This window comes from Pan paniscus, chromosome 20, assembly GCF_029289425.2.
Source record: "Pan paniscus chromosome 20, NHGRI_mPanPan1-v2.0_pri, whole genome shotgun sequence".
Taxonomy (NCBI): Eukaryota; Metazoa; Chordata; class Mammalia; order Primates; family Hominidae; genus Pan; species Pan paniscus.
The window spans coordinates 38,660,652-38,685,062 of NC_073269.2; the positions used below are offsets into that span (position 1 = coordinate 38,660,652).

Genomic DNA, 24,411 nt, shown 5'->3' on the forward strand with positions numbered 1-24,411 from the left:
GGCTGGCCTCAAACTTGTGACCTCAGGTGATCCACCCACCTCGGCCTCCCAAAGTGCTGGGATTACAGGTGTGAGCCACTGTGCCCCATCTTTTTTTTTCTTTTGAGGCAGAGTCTTGCTCTGTCACCCAGGTCGGAGTGCAGTGGCGTGATCATGGCTCACTGCAGCCTCCAACTCCTGGGCCCAAGCGATCCTCCCATCTCAGCCTCTTGAGTAGCTGGGACTACAGGCATGTGATACCACACCCAGCTAATTTTCTTTTTCTTTTTTTTTTTTTGAGACGGAGTCTCACTCTGTCACCCAGGCTGGAGTGCAGTGGCGCAATCTCAGCTCACTGCAAGCTCTGCCTCCCGGGTTCTCGCCATTCTCCTGCCTCAGCCTCCTGAGTAGCTGGGACTACAGGCGCCTGCCACCACACCCGGCTAATTTTTTTGTATTTTTAGTAGAGATGGGGTTTCACCGTGTTAGCCAGGATGGTCTCGATCTCCTGACCTGTGATCCGCCCACCTTGGCCTCCCAAAGTGCTGTGATTATAGGCGTGAGCCACTGCACCTCCCCACGAATTTTCTTTTAAGAGGAGGGGTCTCACTGTGTTTCCCAGGCTGGTCTTGAATTCCTGGCCTCAAGTTATCCTCCCGCCTCGCCCTCCCTGAGTGTTAGGGTTACAGACATTACCCACCATGCCTGGACAATAAGTGTTTATTGATTTAATCCACCAAGTTTTTGACTAATTTGTTAACAGCATTAAGTAAATAACATATCCACAAATTATCCTGTGAGCAGAGCACTTTAGATATGAATATGATATCTGTATCTCTTTGAATGCTCATGGATAGTTCTTTGCTTCTGTATCATTTCTTGGCTACAGCTCAGATAACTGAGTTTATATGACATGATCTCTGAATCCATAAACTGTAATTGTGTCATCTCAGTGCCCCAAATATGACAGTCATGGCAGTGTGCACATTTTGGACACTGTTCTGTGTTGGTTAAGGTCCAGTTTCTGCCAGGTGTGGTGGCTCACACCTGTAATCCCAGCACTTTGGGAGGCTGAGGTAGGCAGATCACTTGAGGTCAGGCGTTTGAGACCAGCCTCACCAACATGATGAAACCTTGCCTCTGCTAAAAATACAAAAATTAGTCAGGCGTAGTAGCATGCGCCTGCAATCCCAGCTACTCCAGAGGCTGAGGCAGGAGAATTGCTTGAACCCGAGAGGCAGATATTGCAGTAAGCCGAGATCGCACCACTGCACTCCAGCCTGGTGAGAGAGCCAGACTCCCTCTCAAAAAAAAAAAAGGTTCAGTTTCTGTTGTTTTGCTATGCACCCAGGACCAGGACTTGGTCATCTCACTCATGAGTAACCAGCTTCTGTGAAAACCAGGTGATGTTGAAACACACACATTCACCCACAAAACCACGGTGTTATGTTACAGCAAAGGGAGCAGTATGTTCTTAAGACCCTTAATCCCTCCATAAATGGTTAGTCATCTGTAAAATAGTGATAACTGTTTCCACTTCATGGGGTTTTGTAAGAATTACACAACTAATACTAATTAAGTTCCTAGTGCCTCACACACTGTACCCAGTAACTACTAATATTATTATCCCCTAGGATTATTATTACTCCTAGTATTGAAGACATGTTACTTTAATCACCTGAGTGCCTTATTTCCTTTCTCTCCCTTGCTCTGTATTTTTATTTTATTTATTTATTTTTTTGAGACAGAGTCTCGCTCTGTCACCCATGCCGGAATGCAGTGGCAGGATCTTGGCTCACTGCAACCTCCACCCAGATTCAAGTGATTCTCCTGCCTCAGCCTCCTGAGTAGCTGCAACTATAGGCGCGGGCCGCCACACCCAGCTAATTTTTGTATTTTTAGTAGAGACGGGGTTTTGCCATGTTGGCCACGCTGGTCTTGAAGTCCTGGCCTCAGGTGATCCGACCGCCTCGGCCTCCCAAAGTGCTGGGATTACAGGTGTAAGCCACAGCGCCTGGCCAGAGACCAGGTCTCTTCAAACAAAACCCCTAAATATTGACAATGTCATCTGTGGATTCTACCCAGGAAATAACCCACATTAAAATGATGGTTTGTGAGGGTCGGCAGGGGTATAGTGTATTTCATCCAAAAACATAACAAATGTGTGATCCAATTATAATAGCAATTATGGGAAAAGCTGTCGGTGACTGATAAGGAGTTATAAAAGAAAAGACTCAAATTTACACAGGCTTTTCAAAAGATCATAATCCTGCTATTGGAGGTGGGAGTCTTCTAGACACTAACAAGGTGGAGAGAAATCTCCATGTGGAAGCCCAGATTAAACATCTCCCATCAAAGTGGAACTCGTCAAATGTCCTAAGACACCTAAGGCCATCCCCAAGCGCCCTGACAATAAAAGGTAACCAGAACACGAGAGAAATTACTCTGGGAGTACCTTTCACATTCAAGGTGTGCAGTAGGAAATTTATAATTTGGCATCTGGCTCATCCATTCATTTCTCATTGGTGTGGTTCGTGTGTGCTTGCAAAGGTCAGACTTCTGCCCTTCGAATGTCCTCTCTCCCTCTCCCACAGAAAACACCCACATGTGGATCCTTGTTTAAAGCAGAAAGTCCTAGTCCTGAGCTTTTAGTGAGGTGGATGTCATCAGGCCTGGGTTGGCATCCTGTTTTTTACCATGGCAAGTCATATGCGCCCTTAAGCATTCCTGCTTTTGGTCCAAGCTTCCTGCGTGGGAACACTGCGGTCCTCCTTTCAGGCAGCTGTGAATGACAAACGGTCGCTGGCTGCCGTGACACCCATTGTCCCGCGAGAGTGCCCTAGCTGGGCCCCAGTGCACTGGAGGCGGTGCCTGCTCGGGTGCCCCTCCCACAGGCAGGCGCCTCAGCCGACCAAACGCCCAGGTTCACCCAGCGCCGGAGGCTCGTCCTCAATCCCCGCGAGCCCCCCGGAGGTGCTGGGGTCCCTGCAGGGCCCGGCCACCTGCCGAGGAGCTCCGGCCGCGCCAGAATCGGATCCGGGAAGCTGCGCGCCATGAGCAGCTCCCTGCGGCCGGGCCCCAGCCGCTGGCGGCGGGCGGCCAGCATCGTCCTGGCGGCTGGCTGGTCGCGCCCGGAGACCGCCACCCCGCCGTCGCGCCCGCCGCCCGCCGAGGGCTTCCGGCTGCTGCTGCTGCAGCGCTCCCCGCACCAAGGCTTCATGCCGGGCGCGCACGTCTTCTCCGGCGGAGTGCTGGATGCGGCCGACCGCTCGGCGGACTGGCTGGGCCTCTTCGCGCCGCACCACGGGCCGCCGCGCTTCGGCCTGGGCCCGGCGCCATTCAGCCGCACCGCTTTCCCGTCGCTGCCCGACACCGATGACCACAAGGCCGACAACACTGGGACGCTGCCTGAGGACGTAGCCTTCCGCATCTGCGCCGTGCGGGAGGCCTTCGAGGAGGCGGGCGTGCTGCTGCTGCGGCCCAGGACTTCCCCACCAGGCCCAGCACCCGGGCCTGGCCTCGCCCTGGAGCCGCCACCGGGCCTGGCCTCCTGGCGCGACCGCGTGCGCCGGGACCCGCGCCACTTCCTGCGGCTGTGCGTCCACCTCGACTGCACACCCGACATCTGGGCGCTGCACAACTGGAGCGCCTGGCTCACCCCTTTCTTGCGGGGCACCACTCGCCGCTTTGACACGGCCTTCTTCCTGTGCTGCCTGCGCGAGCCGCCGCCCGTCTACCCCGATTTGGCGGAGGTGGTGGGCTACCAGGTAGGGCCTGCTCAGGGCCTTGCTGCGGACCGCCAGGACGTGAGAGGGAGGACCCCTCCCAGCGGCCCAGGCCCCCCAGGGACCCCCGCATAGGCCAAGCCCAGAGAGATTAAGCAGCAAGGAACGCTTAGACGGGCAGGAAACTCTCACCCTTGTAGACCAAAGCCATGCTCTTGGTGAAGTGCTCTCTGCTTTCCTAGGCTTTGGGGTCTCAAGGCCTGGAGCCTGTCTCTCTATGTGGTTCCTCCAGCGTGGCCACTGTGTAAGCACTTGTACGTGTGTAGACATAGTTCATCTCCACAGCCGTTTAATTTGGTTTTCTTGGAGAACAGACTTAATATGATTCCAGTCTTCCTATTTTTATTTATTTTTGGTACAGATGGGGGTCTTGTCTCTCTGTGCTGCACACCCAGGCTCGTCTCCAGCTCCTGGTGTGTCCAGAATTGGTTCCTTCCAGTAGGTTCTTGGTCTCGCTGACTTTAAGAATAAAGCCACGGACTCTCGAAGTGAGTGTTACAGTTCTTGAAGATGGTGTGTCCAGTTTCTTCCTTCAGATGTTCAGATGTGTCTGGAGTTTCTTCCTTCTGGTGGGTTCGTGGTCTTGCTGACTTCAGGAGTGAAGCTGCAGACCTTCGCAGTGAGTGTTACAGCTCTTAAAGGTGGTGCGTCTGGAGTTGTTTGTTCCTTTTGGTGGGTTTGTGGTCTCGCTGGCTTCAGGAGCAAAGCTGCAGACGTTTGTGGTCAGTGTTACAGCTTATAAAGGTAGTGCGGACCCAAGGAGTGAGCAGCAGCAAGATTTATTGCAAAGAGCAAAAGAACAAACCTCCCACAGCGGAAGGCGATCAGAGCAGGTTGGGTGCTGGTGGCTGGGTGGCCAGCTTTTATTCCCTTATTTGGCCCAGCTGGTGTCCTGCTGATTGGTCCATTTTGCAGAGTGCTGATTGGTCAGTTTTTACAGAGTGCGGATTGGTGCGTTTACAAATCTTTAGCTAGACAGAGTGCTGATTGGTGCGTTTTTACATAGTACTGATTGGTGCATTTACAAACCTTTAGCTAGACACAGAGCACTGATTGGTGTGTTTTTACAGAGTGCTGATTGGTGCATTCACAAACCTTTAGCTAGACAGAAAAGTTCTCCAAGTCCCCACTGGACCCAGGAAGTCCAGGGGCTTCACCTCTCAATCCTGCCTCTAAACAGGGCACCCCAACTGCTGTTGGGAGTTGGGCAATGACTGCTCTAGCTACTTCCTGCTGGACAGGGGCAAAGAAGGGGCCCTGCAGTTGTAGTGTCCTCCAGAGGGGAACTCTAGGCCAGTGAAAGGGCCAGTGGGTCGGTCCAGGGGTCCTCGGTAGAAGTTGTTAGTTGAGCTCATTTGGGTTTCCGTTTGTAAGACCATCTGTAGTTTGATGGCCTTGATTCTGGAGGAAACAAATTTGACAAGGAGGTTAAAAATACAGGGCCCGAAGGCGAGTAATAGTAAAATGGCCGTCACAGGAGGTAGAAAGGGGAGAAGCCATGTTGCCCAACTCCAGAGGTTGGTATAAGAGTTTGAAAGGCATTGTCTGATTTCAGAAACCTTTTCCTGTAAATGCTGGGTGGCATCTCGCACTATCCCTGACTTGTTAGTGTAAAAACAACACTCTTCCCCTAAGGTGCAAAGTCCTCCTTTCTCAGCAGTGAGGAGGTCTAGGCCTCGGGGGTTTTGGAGAGTCACTGCTGCCAAAGAGTCTATTTGGGATTGTAGTTATTATCCTTACTGAATAGATTTTGTTATTTCTTGCAAGCTGTCTGAGAAATCCTTCGAGAGTGTGTGGTAGTAAGATAATGAAGTAGATAAACTGGCTATTCCGGTTCCTGTAGCAGTGGCCATTTCTAGCCCTATAAGTAGGGTTATCAGTTGTATGGCCCTTTGCTGATGGACTTGAGCTTTGAGGGGCACTGATAGGGTCTGATGTCCATAAGATTAGAAGTTAGGATAATATGTGTTACACTGTTAACTTTTAGCAAACTTTACTTTTGTTGAAAACCTTAAGTTTGGGATTTCAATTATTCTTTGCTATTAATAAGACCTCATTCAGTCCATATTAACTTAAAATTGGTATAGATGGCTCCTTCCTGATTCTGTAAGTACTTTAAGGTTTGGCTGAGTGCAAACAGCTTGCACGTTTGAGCAGACCAATTATTAGGCAATTTTCCTAACTCTGCTTCTGTAAGAGTTTCCTTATCACGTACTGAGTACCCATTGTGTCTTTTTCCTTAATCGCCCAGGAGGAAACATCTATCATCCTATCCTGAAGGGGGTTCCTCCTATGTCTGGTCAGACCTTCAGATTTAGATCCCCTGTTAGGAAACCTGCTGGGTTAAGGATTTTTGATAGGAAGGCTACGGTTTGTCAGTGGCCTCAGTGCTTTCGGGCTATGCCCTTGTTTACACTGACAACAAGGTGGTATTGGAGTGTTATAGGGTTACAGAGAAGACCTTCAATTATCAATTGTAGGTTTTATTTTTTATTTTTATTTTTTTGGAGACAGAGTCTTGCCCTGTCACCCAGGCTGGAGTGCAGTGGCATGATCTAGGCTCACTGCAACCTCTGCCTCCCGGGTTCAAGCAATTCTCCTGCCTCAGCCTCCCGAGTAGCTGGAATTACAGGCGCCCGCCACCACACCTGGCTAATTTTTGTATTTTTAGTAGAGACGGGGTTTCACCATGTTGGCCAAGTTGGTCTCAAACTCCTGACCTTGTGATCCACCCGCCTTGGCCTCCCAAAGTGCTGGGATTACAGGCATGAATTATAGATTTTAAATTTACCCTGGCTTTTAAAGGAATAGGGTACACTGTTTTTTCTTTACTACTTCTATCTCTTTCTCTCTGACTCCTTTGTCTCTTCCTCTCTTTCCTTCTGTCTTTGACTTTGCCTCTCCTTCTCTCTGCTGGTCTTTCCCTGCCTCTGCCAGCCACTTATGCTGCCGTTCTCCCTTCTCCTTCCCCTTTGTGATGGCTTCGGCAGTGTAAGACTGCCACCTCCTTGGGTTTTTGCACTGAGTGCAATAACTCCATGATTTCCTTGTGGTATTTAATGGGGGTTCCCCCAGAGGTTAGGAACGCCCTTTCTTTACATATTGCAGCATGGGCATGTAGGATTAGATAAGCATACTTGCTATCTGTATACACGTTTTTTCTTTTTTCCTTTCCCAGTTGTAAGGCTCGGGTAAGTGCCACTAGTTCTGCTAACTGGGTGCTGGTCCTTGGGGGAAGAGGTTTACTTTCAAGTACGGTTACATCACTAACTGTGGCATAACCTGCCCTTCGTATCCCATTTTCCACAAATGAACTTCCATCGGTATATAGGTTAAGGTCAGGATTAGCTAACGGGACTTCTAAGAGATCCTTTCAGGCGGCATAAGTCTGGACTACTACCTGTTGGCAGCCATGCTTGACCCGCTCCCTATCCTCTGGGAGAAAAGTGGCAGGGCTGAGGGCCACACACGTATGCACTTGAAGCACTGGTCCCTCAAGGAGTAGTGCCTGGTATCTAAGCAGGTGGTTGTCTGATAGCCATAAACTTCCTTTGGCACCTAGTTTGCCATTTACATCATGAGTAGTCCAGACAGTGAGATCCTTTCCTTGTATTATTTTGATAGCCTCTGACACTAAGACAGCCACTGCCACAACTACCCCTAAACAGTTAGGCTAGCCTTTTGCTACTATATCAGTTTCCTTACTTAGGTATGCCACTGGTTGTGGAGTTGTCCCATGAGTCTGAGTAAGGACCCCAAGAGCTATTCCTGCTCTCTCTGTGACGTTTAAAGAAAAGTTTCGTCCTGTGGGAAGGCTTAAGGCTGGAGCTTGAGTTTGTTCCTTCCAGTGCCCAGACTTCAGGGTTGATTCCCTCTCCAAGCAGGGGACAACAAATGGGTAACTTGTTCCCCGTATTCATGTAGATAATAGCTCCAGCTTTGGCTAATATATCCCTCCCTAATAAGGGTGTGGGACTTTCAGGCATAACAAGAAAGGCATGTGAAAAGAGCAAAGTCTCCCAATTACAACTGAGGAGGTGGGAGAAATACCTGGTTACAGCCTGTCCCAGGATTCCTCGGATGGTAACAGACCTTGAGGACAGCTCCAAGACAGGAGATTAACACTGAGAAAGCCACGCCAGTGTCCAGGAGGAAGTCAATTTCCTGGCCCTCAATGGTTATACATACCCGGGACTCAGTGAGAGTGATGACATGAGCTGGTGCTTTCCCCGGGCACCCTCAGTCTTGTTGCATCTTCTGGTTGGTGGCTTCTGTCCCAGAGAACCTTTGTCCTCTGGGGCAGTGTGTCTTCCAGTGATTGCCTCGGCATAGTGGACATGGGTGAGGGGGCAGCTTGTTTCTCATAGGACAATCTTTTTTTAAAAAAGTGTCCTTGTAAACCACACTGATAACAAGCCCTACCAGGTGATTGGCCTGCTCCATTTTCTGTCCCCTCTGAACCACCAAGGTTTGTTTGTCTGAGGGCCATGACTAAGTCTGCGGCCTTTCTATTATCTCACTTTTCCTTTTGGGCCTGTCCATCTTGCTCCCTATTATAGAACACTGAGGTTGCCAGGTTTAATAATGCTTCCAGAGTTTGTTCAGGGCCCAGGGCTCGCTTTTGGAGCTTTCTCCTGATATCCACAGCTGATTGGGTAATAAACTTGTCTTTTAGGATCAATTGACCCTCAAGTGAGTCAGGTGACAGGGGAGTGTATTTTCTTAAGGCCTCCTGTAGCCGCTTGAGGAAGGCAGAAGCATTTTCTTCCTTTCCCTGAGTTATGGTGGACATCATTGAATAATTCATGGGCTTTTTCCTAATACTCCTTAGTCCTTCTAGAACACAAGTCAGCAGATGTTTATGACTCCAGTCCCCATGATCTGAGTCGAGGTCCCAGTGGGGATCCATACTGACTTACTGACATACGGCTTGCTGACTAGTAAGGAATTTGTCCCTTTGTTCAACTGTCATTCTATCATTTACTGGACTAAGACACCAGGTATCTCCAAACTCTTGGGCTGCAGCTAAAGCCACATTCTTTTCATTAAAGGCCAGGGTTTGATCTAACACTAGCATGACATCTCTCCAAATGAGATAGAAGGTTTGCCCTCGACCCTGTAGGACATCTGTATACCTATCAAGATCATCTGAAAGCTTCCCAAGGTCTGCCTTGATCTGCTTAAAATCAGAGAGGGAGAAGGGAACACGTACCCAGGTTGGGCCAAATTCCCCTCCCCCTACAGCTTGAAGGGGATATAACCAATAGCCTGGGGGGTTTTGCGGTCCTTTGGAGATTTCTTTGCTTGTTTCCTTCTGGGCAGCGGAGATTAGAGGAGGCTTATCATTAATAGGAAGGGGAGCTATAGGGAGGCTAGGATATGGAGGTAAGCTGAGAGGTCCTCCTGTGGGATGTAAATTGCAAGCTTTGCATACTTGTGTATTCTCCTTCAATGAAAAGAAAACTTGGACATAAGGTATTTCACTCCATTTGCCTTCCCTCTTACAGAAAAGGTCAGGCTGCAGGATAGTATTGTAGTTTATACTTCCCTCAGGTGGCCATTTTTCCCCATCAGAGAGAGAAATTGGGGCCAGGCTGTAGTATAGAAAAAAATGAGCCACCTCTTTTTCAGGGTTTGCGGGTCAAATGGGTACCAATGGCTTAGGATGCATTTCAAGGGTGAGCCTGTTGATGCCTGAGTGTTTCCCATCTGAAAGACAAAACTGCCTGCGGTTTTGGTTTGTTTGTTTCTCCCCCTGCCCAAGAACCTGCAACGGTCCCTGGACCTTGCTGATCGGAATAGTTGCGCTCACCAACGCAACAGCAGAAACATCTCTTGCCCAAGAACCTGCAACAGTCCCCGGACCCTGCTGATTGGAATAGTTGTGCTCACCAACGCAGCAGCAGAAACAACTCCTGCCCAAGAACCCACAACAGTCCCTGGACCCTGCTGATCAGAATGGTTGTGCTCACTGACACAGCAGCAGAAACACTAGTTCTCCTAGACCACAAAGAGGAATGAGGAAGATCGGATTTAGTGGCTCTTACCAACACATTCTCGAAAACCTGCGCCCTTTCCTGTCCTCCTAGACCACAAAGAGGACCGAGAAAAATCAGATTTAGTGGCCCTTACTGATGCATTCTCGGAAAACTGTTGGAGTCCTAAGCATTCTCCTGTTAGTATTGGGACCTTACCCATGTCCTATAAAGATGTTATGCCCCCAAAATGAAGTGGAGGGCCATACCCTGAGGGAGGGAAGGGATCTCCAGAGTTGGAAGAGTGAAGCCTTTTGTCCCCAGTTATATGAATAGGAAGGATACAATTTCTGAGGCTCCCGATATCTTAGCTTCAGGAATAGCTTTTGTTAGGCCTGCTTTTCTAAGGAGGTATTCTAAAATTCCAGATAGTCCCCCCTATGATGGGGCTTTGAGCAAAAATTGTGTCTTTCTGATTGGTGAGCCCGGGTGTCTAAAGAAGGTAACAGAGTCCTGAAGTTTATACTAGAAATCATTCTTACAGGAGAAACTAGAAAAGCACCAGAGGCGGAGTGGTTTTTGGAAGTGGGACTAGCCTCAAAGAAAGGCGAGAGGAAGTTTGTCTGACAGTCATTAGGACCCAGGAGGCAAGGGTCAGGATAGATAGGATAGATGGGCGAGTCTCGCCTGGGTGATGTGACTTTCAGAGTTCCACTCATGGCCGCAGGGTCAACCAACTTCTTGTCGGGACCCCGGAGCTGAATGGCTTTCCTCGCTGTCGACCCTAGGCTCAGCCCAGAAGGACAGGAAAAGCAGAAGCTGGTTCCAGGCAAACCAACGCTCCCACCTCCAAAGAGTCGGGGGTTGTTGGCCCTTTCCCGGAAAGCCTGACACCCGTGTCTTTAGTTCAGCAGCCACACTAGTCGCTTTTAACTGGCCAACAGGTGCCCGGTATTTAGCTCTCAAATTCTAAGGAAAAATAGGACAGAATAGCAAGCAAAAGGGGTCCAAAGGTACTCACCGCTTAGTGATAGGTGATAGTCCCTTCGTGGTCGCCAAAATGCGTCCACAATTGGTTCCTTCCGGTGGGTTCTTGGTTTCGCTGACTTCAAGAATGAAGCTGCAGACCCTTGCGGTGAGTGTTACAGTTCTTAAAAAATGGTGTGTCCGGAGTTTGTTCCTTCAGATATTCAGATGTGTCCAGAGTTTCTTTCTTTCGTTGGGTTCGTGGTCTCGCTGACTTTAGGAGTGAAGCCACAGACCTTTGCAGTGAGTGTTACAGCTCTTAAAGGTGGCATGTCTGGAGTTGTTTGTTCCTCCTGGTGCGTTCCTGGTCTCGCTGGCTTCAGCAGTGAAGCTGCAGACCTTCGTGGTGAGTGTTACAGCTCATAAAGGTAGTGCAAACCCAGAGTGAGCAGCAGCAAGATTTATTGCGAAGAGCGAAAGAACAAAGCTTCCACAGCATGGAAAGGGACCCGAGCGGGTTGCTGCTGCTGGCTTGAGTGGCCAGCTTTTATTCCCTTATTTGGCCCTGACCACATCCTGCTGATTGGTCCATTTTACAGAGCGCTGATTGGTCCATTTTACAGAGTGCTGATTGGTCCATTTTACACAGTGCTGATTGGTCCGTTTTTACAGGGTGCTGATTGGTGTATTTACAAACCTTTAGCTAGACACAGAGTGCTGATTGGTGCGTTTTTACAGAGTACTGATTGGTGCGTTTACAAACCTTGAGCTAGACACAGAGTGCTGATTGGTGCATTTTTACAGAGTGCTGATTGGTGTGTTTACAAACCTTTAGCTAGACAGAAAAGTTCTCCAAGTCCCCACTTGACCCAGGAAGTCCAGCTGGCTTCACCTCTCACTGGGCTGAAGTGATTCTCCAGTCTCAGCTTCCCAGGTAGCTGGGCCCACAGGCACCTGCAACCACGCTTGGCTAATTGTTTTATTTTTTGTAGAGACCGGATCTCACTATGTTGCTCAGGGAGGTCTTGAACTCCTGGCCTCAAGCGACCGTGCAGCTTCAGCCTCCCAAAGTCTTGGGGATTATTGGCATAAGCTACTGTGCCTGGCCAGTTTCAGTCTTTTAAAATTTATTGGCCAGTACAGTGACTGATACCTATAATCTCAGCATTTTGGGAGAAGAAGGCCAGAGGATCAATTGAGCTCAAGAACTCAAGACCTGCCTGGACTGTAACATACTAAGACCTCATATCTACAAAAAATTTTAAAACTTAGCTGGGCATGGTGGTACATGCCTGTGGTTCCTGTTACTGAAGAAGCTGAGGTGAGAGGATCCCTTGAGCCTTGGAGGTTGAGGCTGCAGTGAGCCATGATCACACCACTGCACTTCAGCCTGGACAACAGAGTCAGGCCCTTTCTCAAAAAAAAAAAAATTATTGAGACTTGTTTTACGGCCATGAATATGTTCTATCTTGGTGAATGTTCCCTTTGCACCTAAGAAGAATATGTATTCTGCTACTTGTTGGTATTTTGGTAAAAATGTAAAATTAGGTTGAGTTGTTCATAGCATCTTGCAGGTTTTTTTTTTTTTTTTGAAACGGAGTCTTGCTCTGTCACCCAGGCTGGAGTGCAGTGGTCTGATCTTGGCTCACTGAAACCTCCGCCTCCCAGGTTCAAGCAATTCTCCTTCCTCAGTCTCCCAAGCAGCTGGGATTACGGGCGCCTGCCACCATGCCTAGCTAATTTTTGTATTTTTACTAGGGATGGGTTTCACTGGGTTGGTCAGGCCAACTCCTGACCTCAGGTGATCCACCTGTCTGGGCCTCCCAAAGTGCTGGGATTACAGGTGTGAGCCACTGTGCCTGGCCAGTCTTGCAAGTCTTCTATATCATTTCCTTGTTTCATCAGGTGCTGAGAGAGGAATGCGGAAATCTTCAACTAATAATTGTGGAGTTGTCTTTTTCACCTTTTAGTTCTATCAGATTTGGCTTCATGTATTTTGAAGCTCCCATGTAAGGTACTGACTGTATCCACATTTAGGACTTTTAAAAGTTCATGGATTAACTCTTTGATGATTATGAAATATCCTTCTTTATTCCTGGTTATAATCTTTATTCTGAAATCTGAAGTTTACTCTGTTTGATATTAATATAGCCCCTCTGACTTTCTTTTGATTCATGTTAGTATATTTTTCTATCCTTTTAAACTATCTGTGTCTTTATTATTTAAAGTGTGTTTCTGGCTGGGTGCAGTGGCTTACACCTATAATCCCAACACTTTGGGAGGCCAAGGAGGGCTGATCACCTGAGTTCAGGAGTTTGAGACCAGCCCAGCAACATAGCGAAACCCCATCTATATTAAAAATACAAAAATTATCCAGGTGTGCGGGGGTCTGTCCTGCAGACCCTGACCCAATGATGGATGAATAACGTGCACTGATACAGATACTCTGCTTTGCCAGTCTGACTGAGCATCAAGGCTACTTACAGACTCCCAGGAGAGTGCTGTAAAAAGTTGCGACCTCGACCTTGACCAGCCAGCCAGACTCATGTTTATTCAGTAAAGATTAATTGACAAAGGCTTGAGTCAACACCACTAGAGGGTAATTGACCTTGCAGACATCCCAGATAGAAAGCAATTAAGCACCTGCGGTAGATCCAAGGTTAGTCTTAGGACCACATGAGTAAACAAGCTAGTTAGATAAACTCCCCACATTCCTTTGTATCTACTTTAATTTATTTAATTAAAGGTAAGTGGACTAAGCTGCCTTCAGCCAGATCTGTTACTGAAGTTATGCAACTCTCAGGCCTTCCAAGAGGGTTTCTGGCTATTATAACTAAATTTTTTCCCGCCAGCCTGACTGAACCCTCACACAGGTGGAGACAGGAGAATTGCTTGAACCCAGGAGGCAGAGGTAGCAGTGAGCCAAGATCATGCCACTGCACTCCAGCCTGGGCGACAGAGCGAGACTCCATCTCCAAAAAAAGAAAAAAAAGTGTGTTTCTTGCAGGCAGCATATAGTCTTGCTTTTTATCCAATATAAAAACTTTTGCTTTTTAGTTGGAGTGTTTATTTAAATTTGTTATTGTCAATAAGGTTAGATTCATATCTACCATCTTACTGCTCATTTTTTGTTCCCATCTATTTGTACTGTTTTTCTTATGACTGTTTTATTTCCATTATTAACTTATTAACTATGTCTCTTTGTAGTTGCTCTAAAATTTGCAATATACATTTTTCATTTCGTTTATAGAGTTAGAACCTTGCAGCAATATACTTATTTGTTCCCTCCTGTCCTTTATGCTATTGTTGTCATACATTTGACTTTTATTATAAACTCTACAATACACTGTGATTATTTTTGCTTTAGACCATCAATTTTTTTTTTTGAGACAGTGTTTCGCTCTTGTCACCCAGGCTGGAATGCAATGACGCGATATCGGCTCACCGCACCCTCCACCTCCTGGGTTCAAGTGATTCTCCTGCCTCAGCTTCCCCAGTAGCTGGGATTGTAGGCATACGCCACCACGCCCAGCTGATTTTGTATTTTTAGGAGAAACGGGTTTTCTCCGCGTTGGTCAGGCTGCTGTCGAACTCCCAACCTCAGGTAATCCGCACACCTCGGCCTCCCAAAGTGCTGGGATTACAGGCATCAGCCACCACACCCAGCCTAGACCATCAGTCTCAATGAGAAAAAACGTCTTATGTTTACCTGCATATTTACTATTTTTTTATTGAGATGGAGTTTCATTCTTGTTCCCCAGGCTGCAGTGCAATGGTGCCATCTCAGCTCACCACAGCCTCTGCCTTCTGGGTTCAAGTGATTCTCCTGCCTCAGCCTCCCAGGTAGCTAGGATTACAGGCATGCACCCACCATGGCCAGCCAATTTTGTATTTTTAGTAGAGATGGGGTTTCTCCATGTTGGTCAGGCTGGTCTTGAACTCCTGACCTCAGGTGATCCACCTGCCTCAGCCTCCCAAAATGCTGAGATCACAGGTGTGGGCCACTGTGCCCAGGCTTTTTTTTTTTTTTTTTTTTGAGACGGAGTCTCACTCTGTCACCCAGGCTGGAGTGCAGTGGCGTGATCTTGGCTCACTACAACCTCCGCCTCTCTGGTTCAAGTGATTCTCCTGCCTCAGCCTCCCGAGTAGCTGAGATTACAGGCACCCACCACCATGCCCAGCTACTTTTTGTACTTTTAGTAGAGACGAGTTTTCACCATGTTGGCCAGGCTGATCTCAAACTCCTGACCTCAGCTGATCCACCCAGCTGGGCCTCCCAAAGTGCTGGGATCACAGGCATGAGCCACCATGCCCAGCCACATATTTACTATTTTTAGCACTCTTTATTCCTTTGTGTAGCTCTAAATCTATCTCTGGTATCCTTCTGCCTAAAGAAGTTTCTCTAATATTTCTTGTAGTATAGATCCTATGACAATGAATCCTCTAACTTTTGCTTGCTTGAAAATATTTTGCCTTTGTTTTTGAAAGATACTTTGGCTAGGTATAAAATTCTAGGTTGATAGGTTTTTTTCCTTATGTACCTAAAAATATTGCTCCCTTATTTGCTAGTTTGCATAAATTTCTTAGGAGAGGTCTGTTACCACTCTTGCAGGTAACTTTTTTTTTTTTTTAGACAGAGTCTTGCTCTGCCACCCAGGCTGGAGTGCAATGGCACGATCTCGGCTCACTGCAACCTCTGCCTCCCAGATTCAAGCAATTCTCCTGCCTCAGCCTCCTGAGTAGCTGGGATTACAGGCACATGCCACCATGCCCAGCTAAGTTTTGTATTTTTAGTAGAGACGGGGTTTCGCCATGTTGGTCAGGCTGGTCTCGAACTCCTGACCTTGTGATCCACCTGCCTTGGCCTCCCAAAGTACTGGATTACAGGCATGAGCCACCATGCCCAGCCTCTTGCAGGTAATATTTTTTATTTCTTTCATCATGTTGATGTTTTCCTTTGTATCTTTACAGCATTGTTTTTAATGCCCTTTTCTGCTAACTTAATCCTTGCTATAATTTCTGGGTCTGTTTCTGTTGACTTATTTTTTTTCTAGTTTTGGATGACGTTTTCCCACTTCATCATGTCTTGCAATTTTTATTGAATGTTGGGTATTGTGACTTTATGTTGTTGAGTGCTGAATCTTGTCACATTCCTTTAAAGAGTATTGGACTTTGGGCCGAGCATGGTGGTTCACACCTATAATCCCAGCACTTTGGGAGGCCAAGGCAGGTAGATCACCTGAGGTCAGGAGTTCTAGACCAGCCTGACCAACATGGTGAAACCCCGTCTCAAGTAAAAATACAAAAATTAGCTGGGCATGGTGGCAGGCACCTGTAATCCCAGCTACTTGGGGGGCCAAGGCAGAAGAATCGGTTGAACCTGGGAGGCAGAGATGCAGTGAGCCAAGATCACGCCATCGCACTCCAGCCTGGGGGACAAGAGCAAGACTTCATCTCAAAAAAAAAAAAAAAAAAAAACTATTGGAACTTGGCTGGGTGCAGTGGCTCACGCCTGTAACTCCAGCACTTTGGGAGGCCAAGGTGGGTGGATCACGAGGTCAGCAGTTCAAGACCAGCCTTGCCAACATTGTGAAACCCCGTTTCTACTAAAAATACCAAAAAAATTAGCCAGTCATGGTGGTGGGCGCCTATAGTTCTAGCTACTCTGGAGGCTGAAGCAGGAGAATCGCTTGAACCCAGGAGGCAGAGGGTGCAGTGAGATGAGATCACAGCACTGCACTCCAGCCTGGGTGACAGAGCGAGACTCTGTCTCAAAAAAAAAAAGAAAAACAAAAAGAGAGTATTGGACATTTCCTAGCAAGCAGTTAAGTGATTGCAAATTACCTTAATTGTCTTGAGATTTAATTTTAAATGATTTTAAGTGATTTTAGCATGGGCCTATAGTAGCCTTTATTCTAGAGCTAATTTAGCTGCACTTTTTTTTTTTTTTTTTTGAGACATACTTTCACTCTGCCGCCCAGGCTGGAGTGCAGTGGTGTGGTCTTGGCTCACTGCAACCTCCTCCTCCCTGGTTCAGGTGATTCTCATGCCTCAGCCTCCTGAGTAGCTGGGATTGCAGGCACGTGCCACCATCCCTGGCTAATTTTTGTATTTTTAGTAGAGTCCGAGTTTCACCATGTTGGCCAGGTTGGTCTTGAACTCCTGACCTCAGGTGATCCACCCACCTCTGCCTCCCAAAGTGCTGGGATTACAGGCATGAGCCACTGCACCTGGCCATTAGCTGCACTTCTAAATGTATGACCCTCATAAGGTCTACTTGAGTGCTGCTTATGTTCAACATGATCTCTCCACTGTGATTGGAAGGAATTCGAATAATCCTTGGCTCCAGGTGATCTCTGGGAGTTTAATCTTAAGGCTCTCAGGTAATTCTTCTTTCTTCAGAAATCATTCTCTCCTTATGTATACAATGGTGAGTAAAGTAAAATACTAATAACAGGAAAAAAAAGAGGCATCATTCTTTCCTGGTCTCATGTGGTTTCACCTTATGCATACATAGATAAGTGTTGAGCAAAGATTCAAGTGCACCCTACACAGATTTCTAGAGCTCTACTCTGTAGGTCTTTCCTCTCAGGTACAGCTTTATCCCTGGTTTCTCTTTCCATGGTTTGAGTTACCCTCAGTCAACCAAGGTCTGAAAATATTAAGATATTTGGAGAGAGAGAGAGAGACCACATTCACCAACTTTTACTACACGAATTGTTATCATTGTTCTAGTTTATTATAAGTTATTGTTGGCTGAGCACGGTGGCTCATGCCTGTAATCCCAACCCCTTGGGGGCCGAGGCGGGCAGATTACCTGAGGTCGGGAGTTCGAGACCAGCCTGACCAACAGGAATAAACCCCGTCTCTACTAAAAATACAAAATTAGCCAGGTGTGGTGGCAAATGCCTGTAATCCCAGCTACTCGGGAGGCTGAGACAGGAAAATCGCTTGAACCCGGGAGGTGGAGTTTGCAGTGAGCAGGGATCGCGCCATTGCACTCCAGCCTGGGTAACAAAAGCGAAACTCCATCTCAAAATGATAATAATAATAAGTTATTGTTAATCTCTTACTGGGCCTAATTCATCAATTAAATTTTATCATAGGTGTGTATGTGTAGGAAGAGCATAGTTTGTATAAGGCTTAGCACTTCCTTGATTTCATGCATCCACTAGGGATCTGGGAAAGTATTCCTCTTGCATAAGGGGAGACTACTGTATGCTGCTTCCCAAATTCTGCTGTATGGGCTTCCCAAAATTCAAGCTGTGTCTCAAGTCAGTGAAAATCCCAGGCTCTGATTAGTCTCTTGCTCCTTGGGTTGCAGTCTGGGAATTCCCTTTAAGCAGTAACCCTGGCCATGGTAGGACTTACCTCCCATTGTAGCCTCCCAGGTGGCTGTGATTACAGGCGTGAGCCACTGCACTCAGCAGGAAAGCATTGCATTTTGTACAATGCTTTACTAGTAAGAAGTAATCAGTAAGTGATAAGGTATTGTAACCTGTGGTCTGGACTCCCCTGAACAGGTTGGATTAAGTGGGTTGATGCCTGCCATTTAACCCTTTGTCTTCGTTGTTATCACTGAACTCATACGGTTGCCTTGGAAATAACATAGAGAGATTGGGTGGTCCTTTGAGGCCCAGGGCTCTGTTTTTTAAATGCCATTTTGGCCACCTGCAGAATGATTAGGGGACTCACTGAACTCATAGATTGCTGGGCACCATACCAGGGCCCTGGGAATGTGAAGCCTTCACAGACTTCTCAGTCAATGTTTAAGCATGTACGAGCTTGCAAACCTTTGACCTACAGTCATCTAAAGCAGAAATCAATTCCAAATCCCAGGGCTTGGGGGCGAGAATCAGTTTCTCCTAGGTGTATAAGTGGATATTTAGTAAACCAAGTAAAGAACAACCTTATGGCCAGGCGCGGTGGCTCACACCTGTAATCCCAGCACTTTGGGAGGCCGAGGTGGGTGGATCACGAGGTCAGGATTTCAAGACCAGCCTGGCGAAGATGGTGAAATGCCATCTCTACTAAAGATACAAAAATTAGGCCAGGCGCGGTGGCTCACGCCTGTAATCCCAGCACTTTGAGAGGCCGAGGCGGGTAGATCATGGGGTCAGGAGATCGAGACCATCCTAGCTAACACAGTGAAACCCCGTCTCTACTGAAAATACAAAAAATTAGCTGGGTGTGGTGGTGGGCGCCTGTAGTCCCAGCTACTCGGGAGGCTGAGGCAGGAGAATGGCGTGAACCCAGGAGGTGGAGCTTGCAGTGAGCCGAGATCGGGCCACTGCACTCCAGCCTGGGTGACAGAGTGAGACTCCGTCTCAAAAAAAAGAACAACCTTTGAGGTTATTCCATATCCATTGAATCAGCTCTTTTTATCTAAATGTCTATGGAAAGAAGGCTCAGGAAGGAGAGGAGGTTGTAGAATGAAGCCACTGAAGTTTTCCGGGCAAATACTGCCTGGCTGAAACCCTACCAAGTTATTACTCTCTCGACTGTAGGCTGAGTCATGCCGGGTGACTTCCTGAAAGCTGCTGTTGCTCCTGATGCTTCACCGCCGTTGTACCATGTGGCACACATCACCACATCACAAAGCATTTTGGTTGCTGAAGTCCCCATAGGGCCTAGGAGAGCTTTGTGGTGTCCATCATTATATCCTCAGGATCTAGCCAAGTATCCATTTCCCAGAGGAATGAACAGGCACCAAATTCTCCATCTACTGTGATGAGTTTACCCTTCAGAGTCTTTCTTCTTTCAGCAGGGACCAGAACCACCTTACCCTCTCTGCATCTCCCGCCTCTTATGCTGAACAGCTCTCCCAGGTCAAGCCTCGGGGGTCTGCCCTGGTTTATTTACTAGTTCTGAGGATCAGTGTCCTAATAAGCAACCTCTTAAGAGGATCAACCCAGCTTTCTTCACTGAATCTTTTCATGTTGTCTTTGAGGGATCTCACAGGGTGCATTAATGAATTCATTTTACACATTCAGTTCTACCTTAGGTACTGGTCTGACTGTCTCAAGTCTCGCATTGTCTATGCCATAAACCTTAGGAAACCCTGCTTTTGTCTTTCACAGTGGTCATCTCCGTCAGAGGCAACTGAAAGTTTCTTATCAAAAGAAATTTGGTTGCCACCCCCACAGTTCTACGAAGTGAGAAGACTTGCAAACTTTGCCTCTCTCTCTGACTTGCACAAATTTTGTTTGGGTCGTGCATTAGAAGGACTGGAAAGGTGGCTGCCGATCATCTTGTTAACTGCTGATGGGATGGTCCATCTTTTACCAGGTAAACCAGTGAAGCATCAGTGCTTTTGTTAGTATTCACATTCAGTGCCCTGGGCTGCATGGCTGTATTGCCCAACATAGAGATAGGAATTACAGTCTGTGTTTTGTAATCTACAGGGTATTAGCTAAGTAAGATCAAAGCCTATAAAATATCCATATTATTATAACCAGAAATTCTGCATAATGTCATATACATACACATACATTTATATTAATATATTTCCTAGACATTGACAAAGGTCTTTCTCATATAATTTCTCACTTTTTTTTTTTTTGAGACAGTTTCCCTCTGTTACCCAGGCTGGAGTGCAGTGGCACAATCTTGGCTCACTGCAACCTCCACCTCCCAGGTTCAAGCAATTCTCTGCCTCAGCCTCCCAAGAAGCTGGGATTACAGGTGCCCACCACTGTGCCCGGCTAATCTTTGTATATTTTTTTAGTAGATACGGGGTTTCACCATCTTGGCCAGGCTGGTCTTGAACTCCTGACCTTGTGATCCACCCGCCTTGGCCTCCCAAAGTGCTGGGATTACAGTCATGAGCCACCACGCCTGGCTGATTTCTCACTTTTTTGCATTTTAAGTTTGAATTACGAGAACTCTTAAGTTGTCATCTAATTTGAATTAGGGAGCTTTTTTTTTTGAGACAGCGTTTTGCTCTTGTCACCCAGGCTGGAGTGCAGTCTGGGCTCACTGCAACCTTTGCCTCCTGGGTTCAAGCGATACTTCTGCCTCAGCCTCCCGAGTAGCTGGAATTACAGGCATGTGCCACCACGCCTGGCTAATTTTTTTGTATTAGTAGTAGAGACAGGGTTTCACCATGTTGGCCAGGCTGGTCTTGAACTCCTGACCTCAGGTGATCTGCCCGCCTCAGCCTCCCCAAATTCTGGAATTATAGGCATGAGCCACTGTGCCCAGCCAACTTTTTTTTTTTTTCAGTTGAACATAATTTCAATTGAAATTATGAATTATGAAATTATGAAGAAAATAAAGTAAAATGTTAACTCTATCTCAACTGAAAATACAAAAAAAAAAAAAAACAAATTAGCCATGCGTGGTGGCACACACCTGTAATCCCAGCTGCTCAGGAGGCTGAGGCAGGAGAATCATCTGAACCCAGGAGGCTGAGGCAGGAGAATCATCTGAACCCAGGAGGTAGAGGTTGCAGTGAGCCAAGATCATGCCACTGCACTCTAACCTGGGCGACAGAGCGAGACTCTGTCAAAAACAAAACAAAACAAAAGGCTGGGCACGGTGGCTCACACGTGTAATCTCAGCACTTTGGGAGGCTGAGGCGGGTGGATCACCTAAGGGTGAGAGTTCGAGACCGGCCTGACCAACATGGAGAAACCCCGTCTCTACTAATAATACAAAATTAGCTGGGCATGGGGGCGCATGCCTGTAATCCCAGCTACTCGGGAGGCTGAGGCAGGAGAATCACTTGAACCCAGGAGGCAGAGGTTGTGGTGAGCTGAGATTGCGCCATTGCACTCCAGCCTGGGCAACAAGAGCGAAACTCCGTCTCAAAAAAAAAAAAGATTTATTACTCAACCTACAGTGGGAAAATTTAGCAGTTTTGATGGAATTTCTCTAAATTAACCTGAAGATGATAAGAACAGTCCACTTTGAAACATCAAAAGTATATGAATATCAAGGCCAATCTTAATATCAGTATTGAATAGAATAAAGAGAGTCATGAACTAGTATAATAGTTACAGTTCACAGTGGAAACATACCAGTCACAGATGTTTACGGGCCCAAAAACTCTTGGCTGGGGTGTTGTAAGGGGATATTAGAAACACAAGAAAGAGGACAGGCACAGTAGTTCACGCCTGTAATCCCAGCACTTTGGGAGGCCGAGGTGAGTGAATCATTTGAGGTCAGGAGTTTGAGACCAGCCTGGTAAACATGGCGAAACCTGTTTCTACTAACAATACAAAAATTAACCAGGCGTGGTGGCAGGCACCTGTGATCCCAGTTACTCGGGAGGCTGAGGCATGAGAATTGCTTGAGCCCAGGAGGTGGAGGTTGCAGTGAGCCGAGATTGCGCCACTGCACTCTAGCCTGGGCAACAGAATGAGACTCCATCTCAAAAAAAAAGATAAAAAAACACAATAAAGAAATTGAGGTAAGCTCATAGAATTAGATTAGTTAACAACTATCTCAGTTCCAAACATATTAAATAGATCAAAATAAATACTGATTTAACAACTATCTCAGTTCCAAACATATGAAATAGATAAAAATACTGATTTGTATGTCATTAGTATATTGGAGTGATTTATAAAATAATACTCGATGGAATTAAAATTTTATACTTTCTGCCATGGTGAAAAATAATTTTGTATTTAAAAATAAAATCAGATTTTTTCCTTTTTCAGGTGATGAGCTATATTTAGAAGATTCAGACTTTTTGGAAAATCTTATGTCTACTGAAAAAAAGACTGAGGAAATCATGAAGGAAGGCAAGCAGTTTCACCGGATAGTGACATACCATCGCCACCTTTATGATATCCACGTGACTGTTCAGCCAAAGTATAAACACGTTTATCCTAAGAACTCTGTAGTAAGAAAAAGCCATTTGTAGGGTGCTTAAGCTTGTTTGTAAAATGGCCTACTTGAAGTCCTCATGAATAATGAGGGTTGACTTTCATTTGCTTGAAACTTAAGGAAGTTTGTGCCTATAAAAGTTACTGCAATTCAGTATTTCTTTATTTTTTTCGAGACAGAGTCTCAATCTGTCGCCCAGGCTGGAGTACAGTGGCATGATATAGGCTCACTGGAAGCTCTGCCTCAGGGGTTCATGCCATTCTCCTGCCTCAGCCTCCCGAGTAGCTGGGATTACAGGCGCCCGCCACCATGCCCAGCTAATTTTTTTTTGTATTTTTAGTAGAGACGGGTTTTCACCATGTTAGCCAGGATGGTCTCAATCTCTTGACCTCGTGATACGCCCGCCTTGGCCTCCCAAAGTGCTGGGATTACAGGTGTGGGTCACCACACCCAGCCTTTTTTTTTTTTTTTTTTTTTTTTTTTTTTTGAGACAGAGTGTCTCACTCTTGCCCAGAACCCAGGCTGGAGTGCAGTGGCCCAATCTCGGCTCACTGCAACCTCCACCTCCCAGGTTCCAGCGATTCTCATGCCTCAGCCTCCTGAGTAGCTGGGACTATAGGCATGCGCCACCATGCCCCACTAAATTTTGTATTTTTAGTAGAAACAGAGTTTCACCATGTTGGCCAGGCTGGTCTCGATCTCCTGACCTCATGATCTGCCCGCCTTGGCCTCCCAAAGTGTGGGATTACAGGCGTGAGCCACCGTGCCCAGCATGGTGTTTCTTATATCAGGTGTTTTAGGGAGCTCGCTTGCTTATTCCATTCTTTAATCCTTACAGTGTGCCACACGTATGAAGTTTATAACATATTAATGATCTCATTACCCAAAACCAGAACATAATTTCACAAGGGTTCCTACTTCTGTATTGTTTTATTATCTCAAAAATTTAAATAACATGTTCTGCTGTTTATTTTTCTTGTTGTCCACTGTATTAACACCTTCCCTGATGTGCTTTGGAGGTTGATCAATGAATTTCTGAGACTTTCTGCTGGAATTACTTTAAGGGTGTCTTATTAGATGGTGAAAAGTTGGCTGAGACACCCTTCAAGTGACCATGTCATTGTTTTCTTGCTATGTCTTTAGCTTAATGATTAAGATACAATTCTTTTAAAAATCAAATGGTATTAGTTATTATGTTTCCCAAATTAGAAATCGATTTTAGTTAACATTTTATTTTATTTTATTTTATTTATTTTTGAGACAGAGTCTCGCTCTGTTGCCCAGGCTGGAGTACAATGGCGCAATCTCGGCTCACTCCAATCTCCGCCTCCCAGGTTCAAGCGATTTTTCTGCCTCAGCCTCCCGAGTAGCTGGGATTACAGGCACCCACCACCACGCCCAGCTAATCTTTGTATTTTTAGTAGAAACGGGGTTTCACCATGTTGGCCAGTCCGGTCTGGAACTTCTGACCTGAGGTGATCTGCCCACCTTGGCCTCGCAAAGTGCTGAGATTACAGGCTTGAGCCACCACGCCTGGCCTAGTTAGCATTTTAAAGAAACACAAAGCCATAACAAAAACCATCATTGTTTGTATTCCACACTGTTAATGAATGTAAAGAGGTTAGAAATGTAGTGTTTGATTAATGACGTTTATTTTTACTGTATTTAATATGAGTAATTTTTCATCATCTTTCAAGAGGAATAATGTTTATTGATTAAAGGTGAGAAATGATAGTTAAGACACCAATTCCATGTCCAGATCTTCGACTGTATCATGCATTGTACAATTGATTTCATATTTTATGAAATGCCTTAATTTTCCTACTATAACATAAAGACAGTGATGAATAAAGTTTATGTGTATGATTTAA

General features: G+C 46.5%; 1 protein-coding gene across 2 annotated transcripts; it reads left to right on the top strand.

Annotated features, from left to right (window-relative positions):
* The first annotated feature begins 1,011 nt into the window (after window positions 1-1,011).
* NUDT19 (nudix hydrolase 19) lies at window positions 1,012-24,411 on the top strand. Of its 2 annotated transcripts, none has more exons than XM_055103161.2 (3): window positions 1,012-3,746; window positions 15,339-15,622; window positions 19,786-19,919. In XM_055103161.2, the coding sequence occupies exons 1-3, from the start codon at window positions 3,033-3,035 to the stop codon at window positions 19,862-19,864; spliced, it is 1,077 nt and encodes a 358-aa protein (XP_054959136.1). In that variant the 5' UTR covers window positions 1,012-3,032; the 3' UTR covers window positions 19,865-19,919. The 2 variants fall into 2 exon arrangements, with proteins under 2 accessions (XP_054959136.1, XP_014198096.2); XM_014342610.6 differs by lacking the exon at window positions 15,339-15,622 and adding an exon at window positions 22,372-24,411 and having other exon boundaries at window positions 1,026-3,746; window positions 19,786-19,993.

What these genes read in the sequence shown, in the direction of transcription:
- NUDT19 (XM_014342610.6), top strand. Translation starts at nt 3,033, where the DNA reads ATGAGCAGCTCCCTGCGGCCGGGCCCCAGCCGCTGGCGGCGGGCGGCC. An exon ending in CGGAGGTGGTGGGCTACCAG is followed by an intron (nt 3,747 to 19,785) that starts GTAGGGCCTGCT and finishes TGTCTTTCACAG; the next exon opens with TGGTCATCTCCGTCAGAGGC. An exon ending in GATGGTCCATCTTTTACCAG is followed by an intron (nt 19,994 to 22,371) that starts GTAAACCAGTGA and finishes TTCCTTTTTCAG; the next exon opens with GTGATGAGCTATATTTAGAA.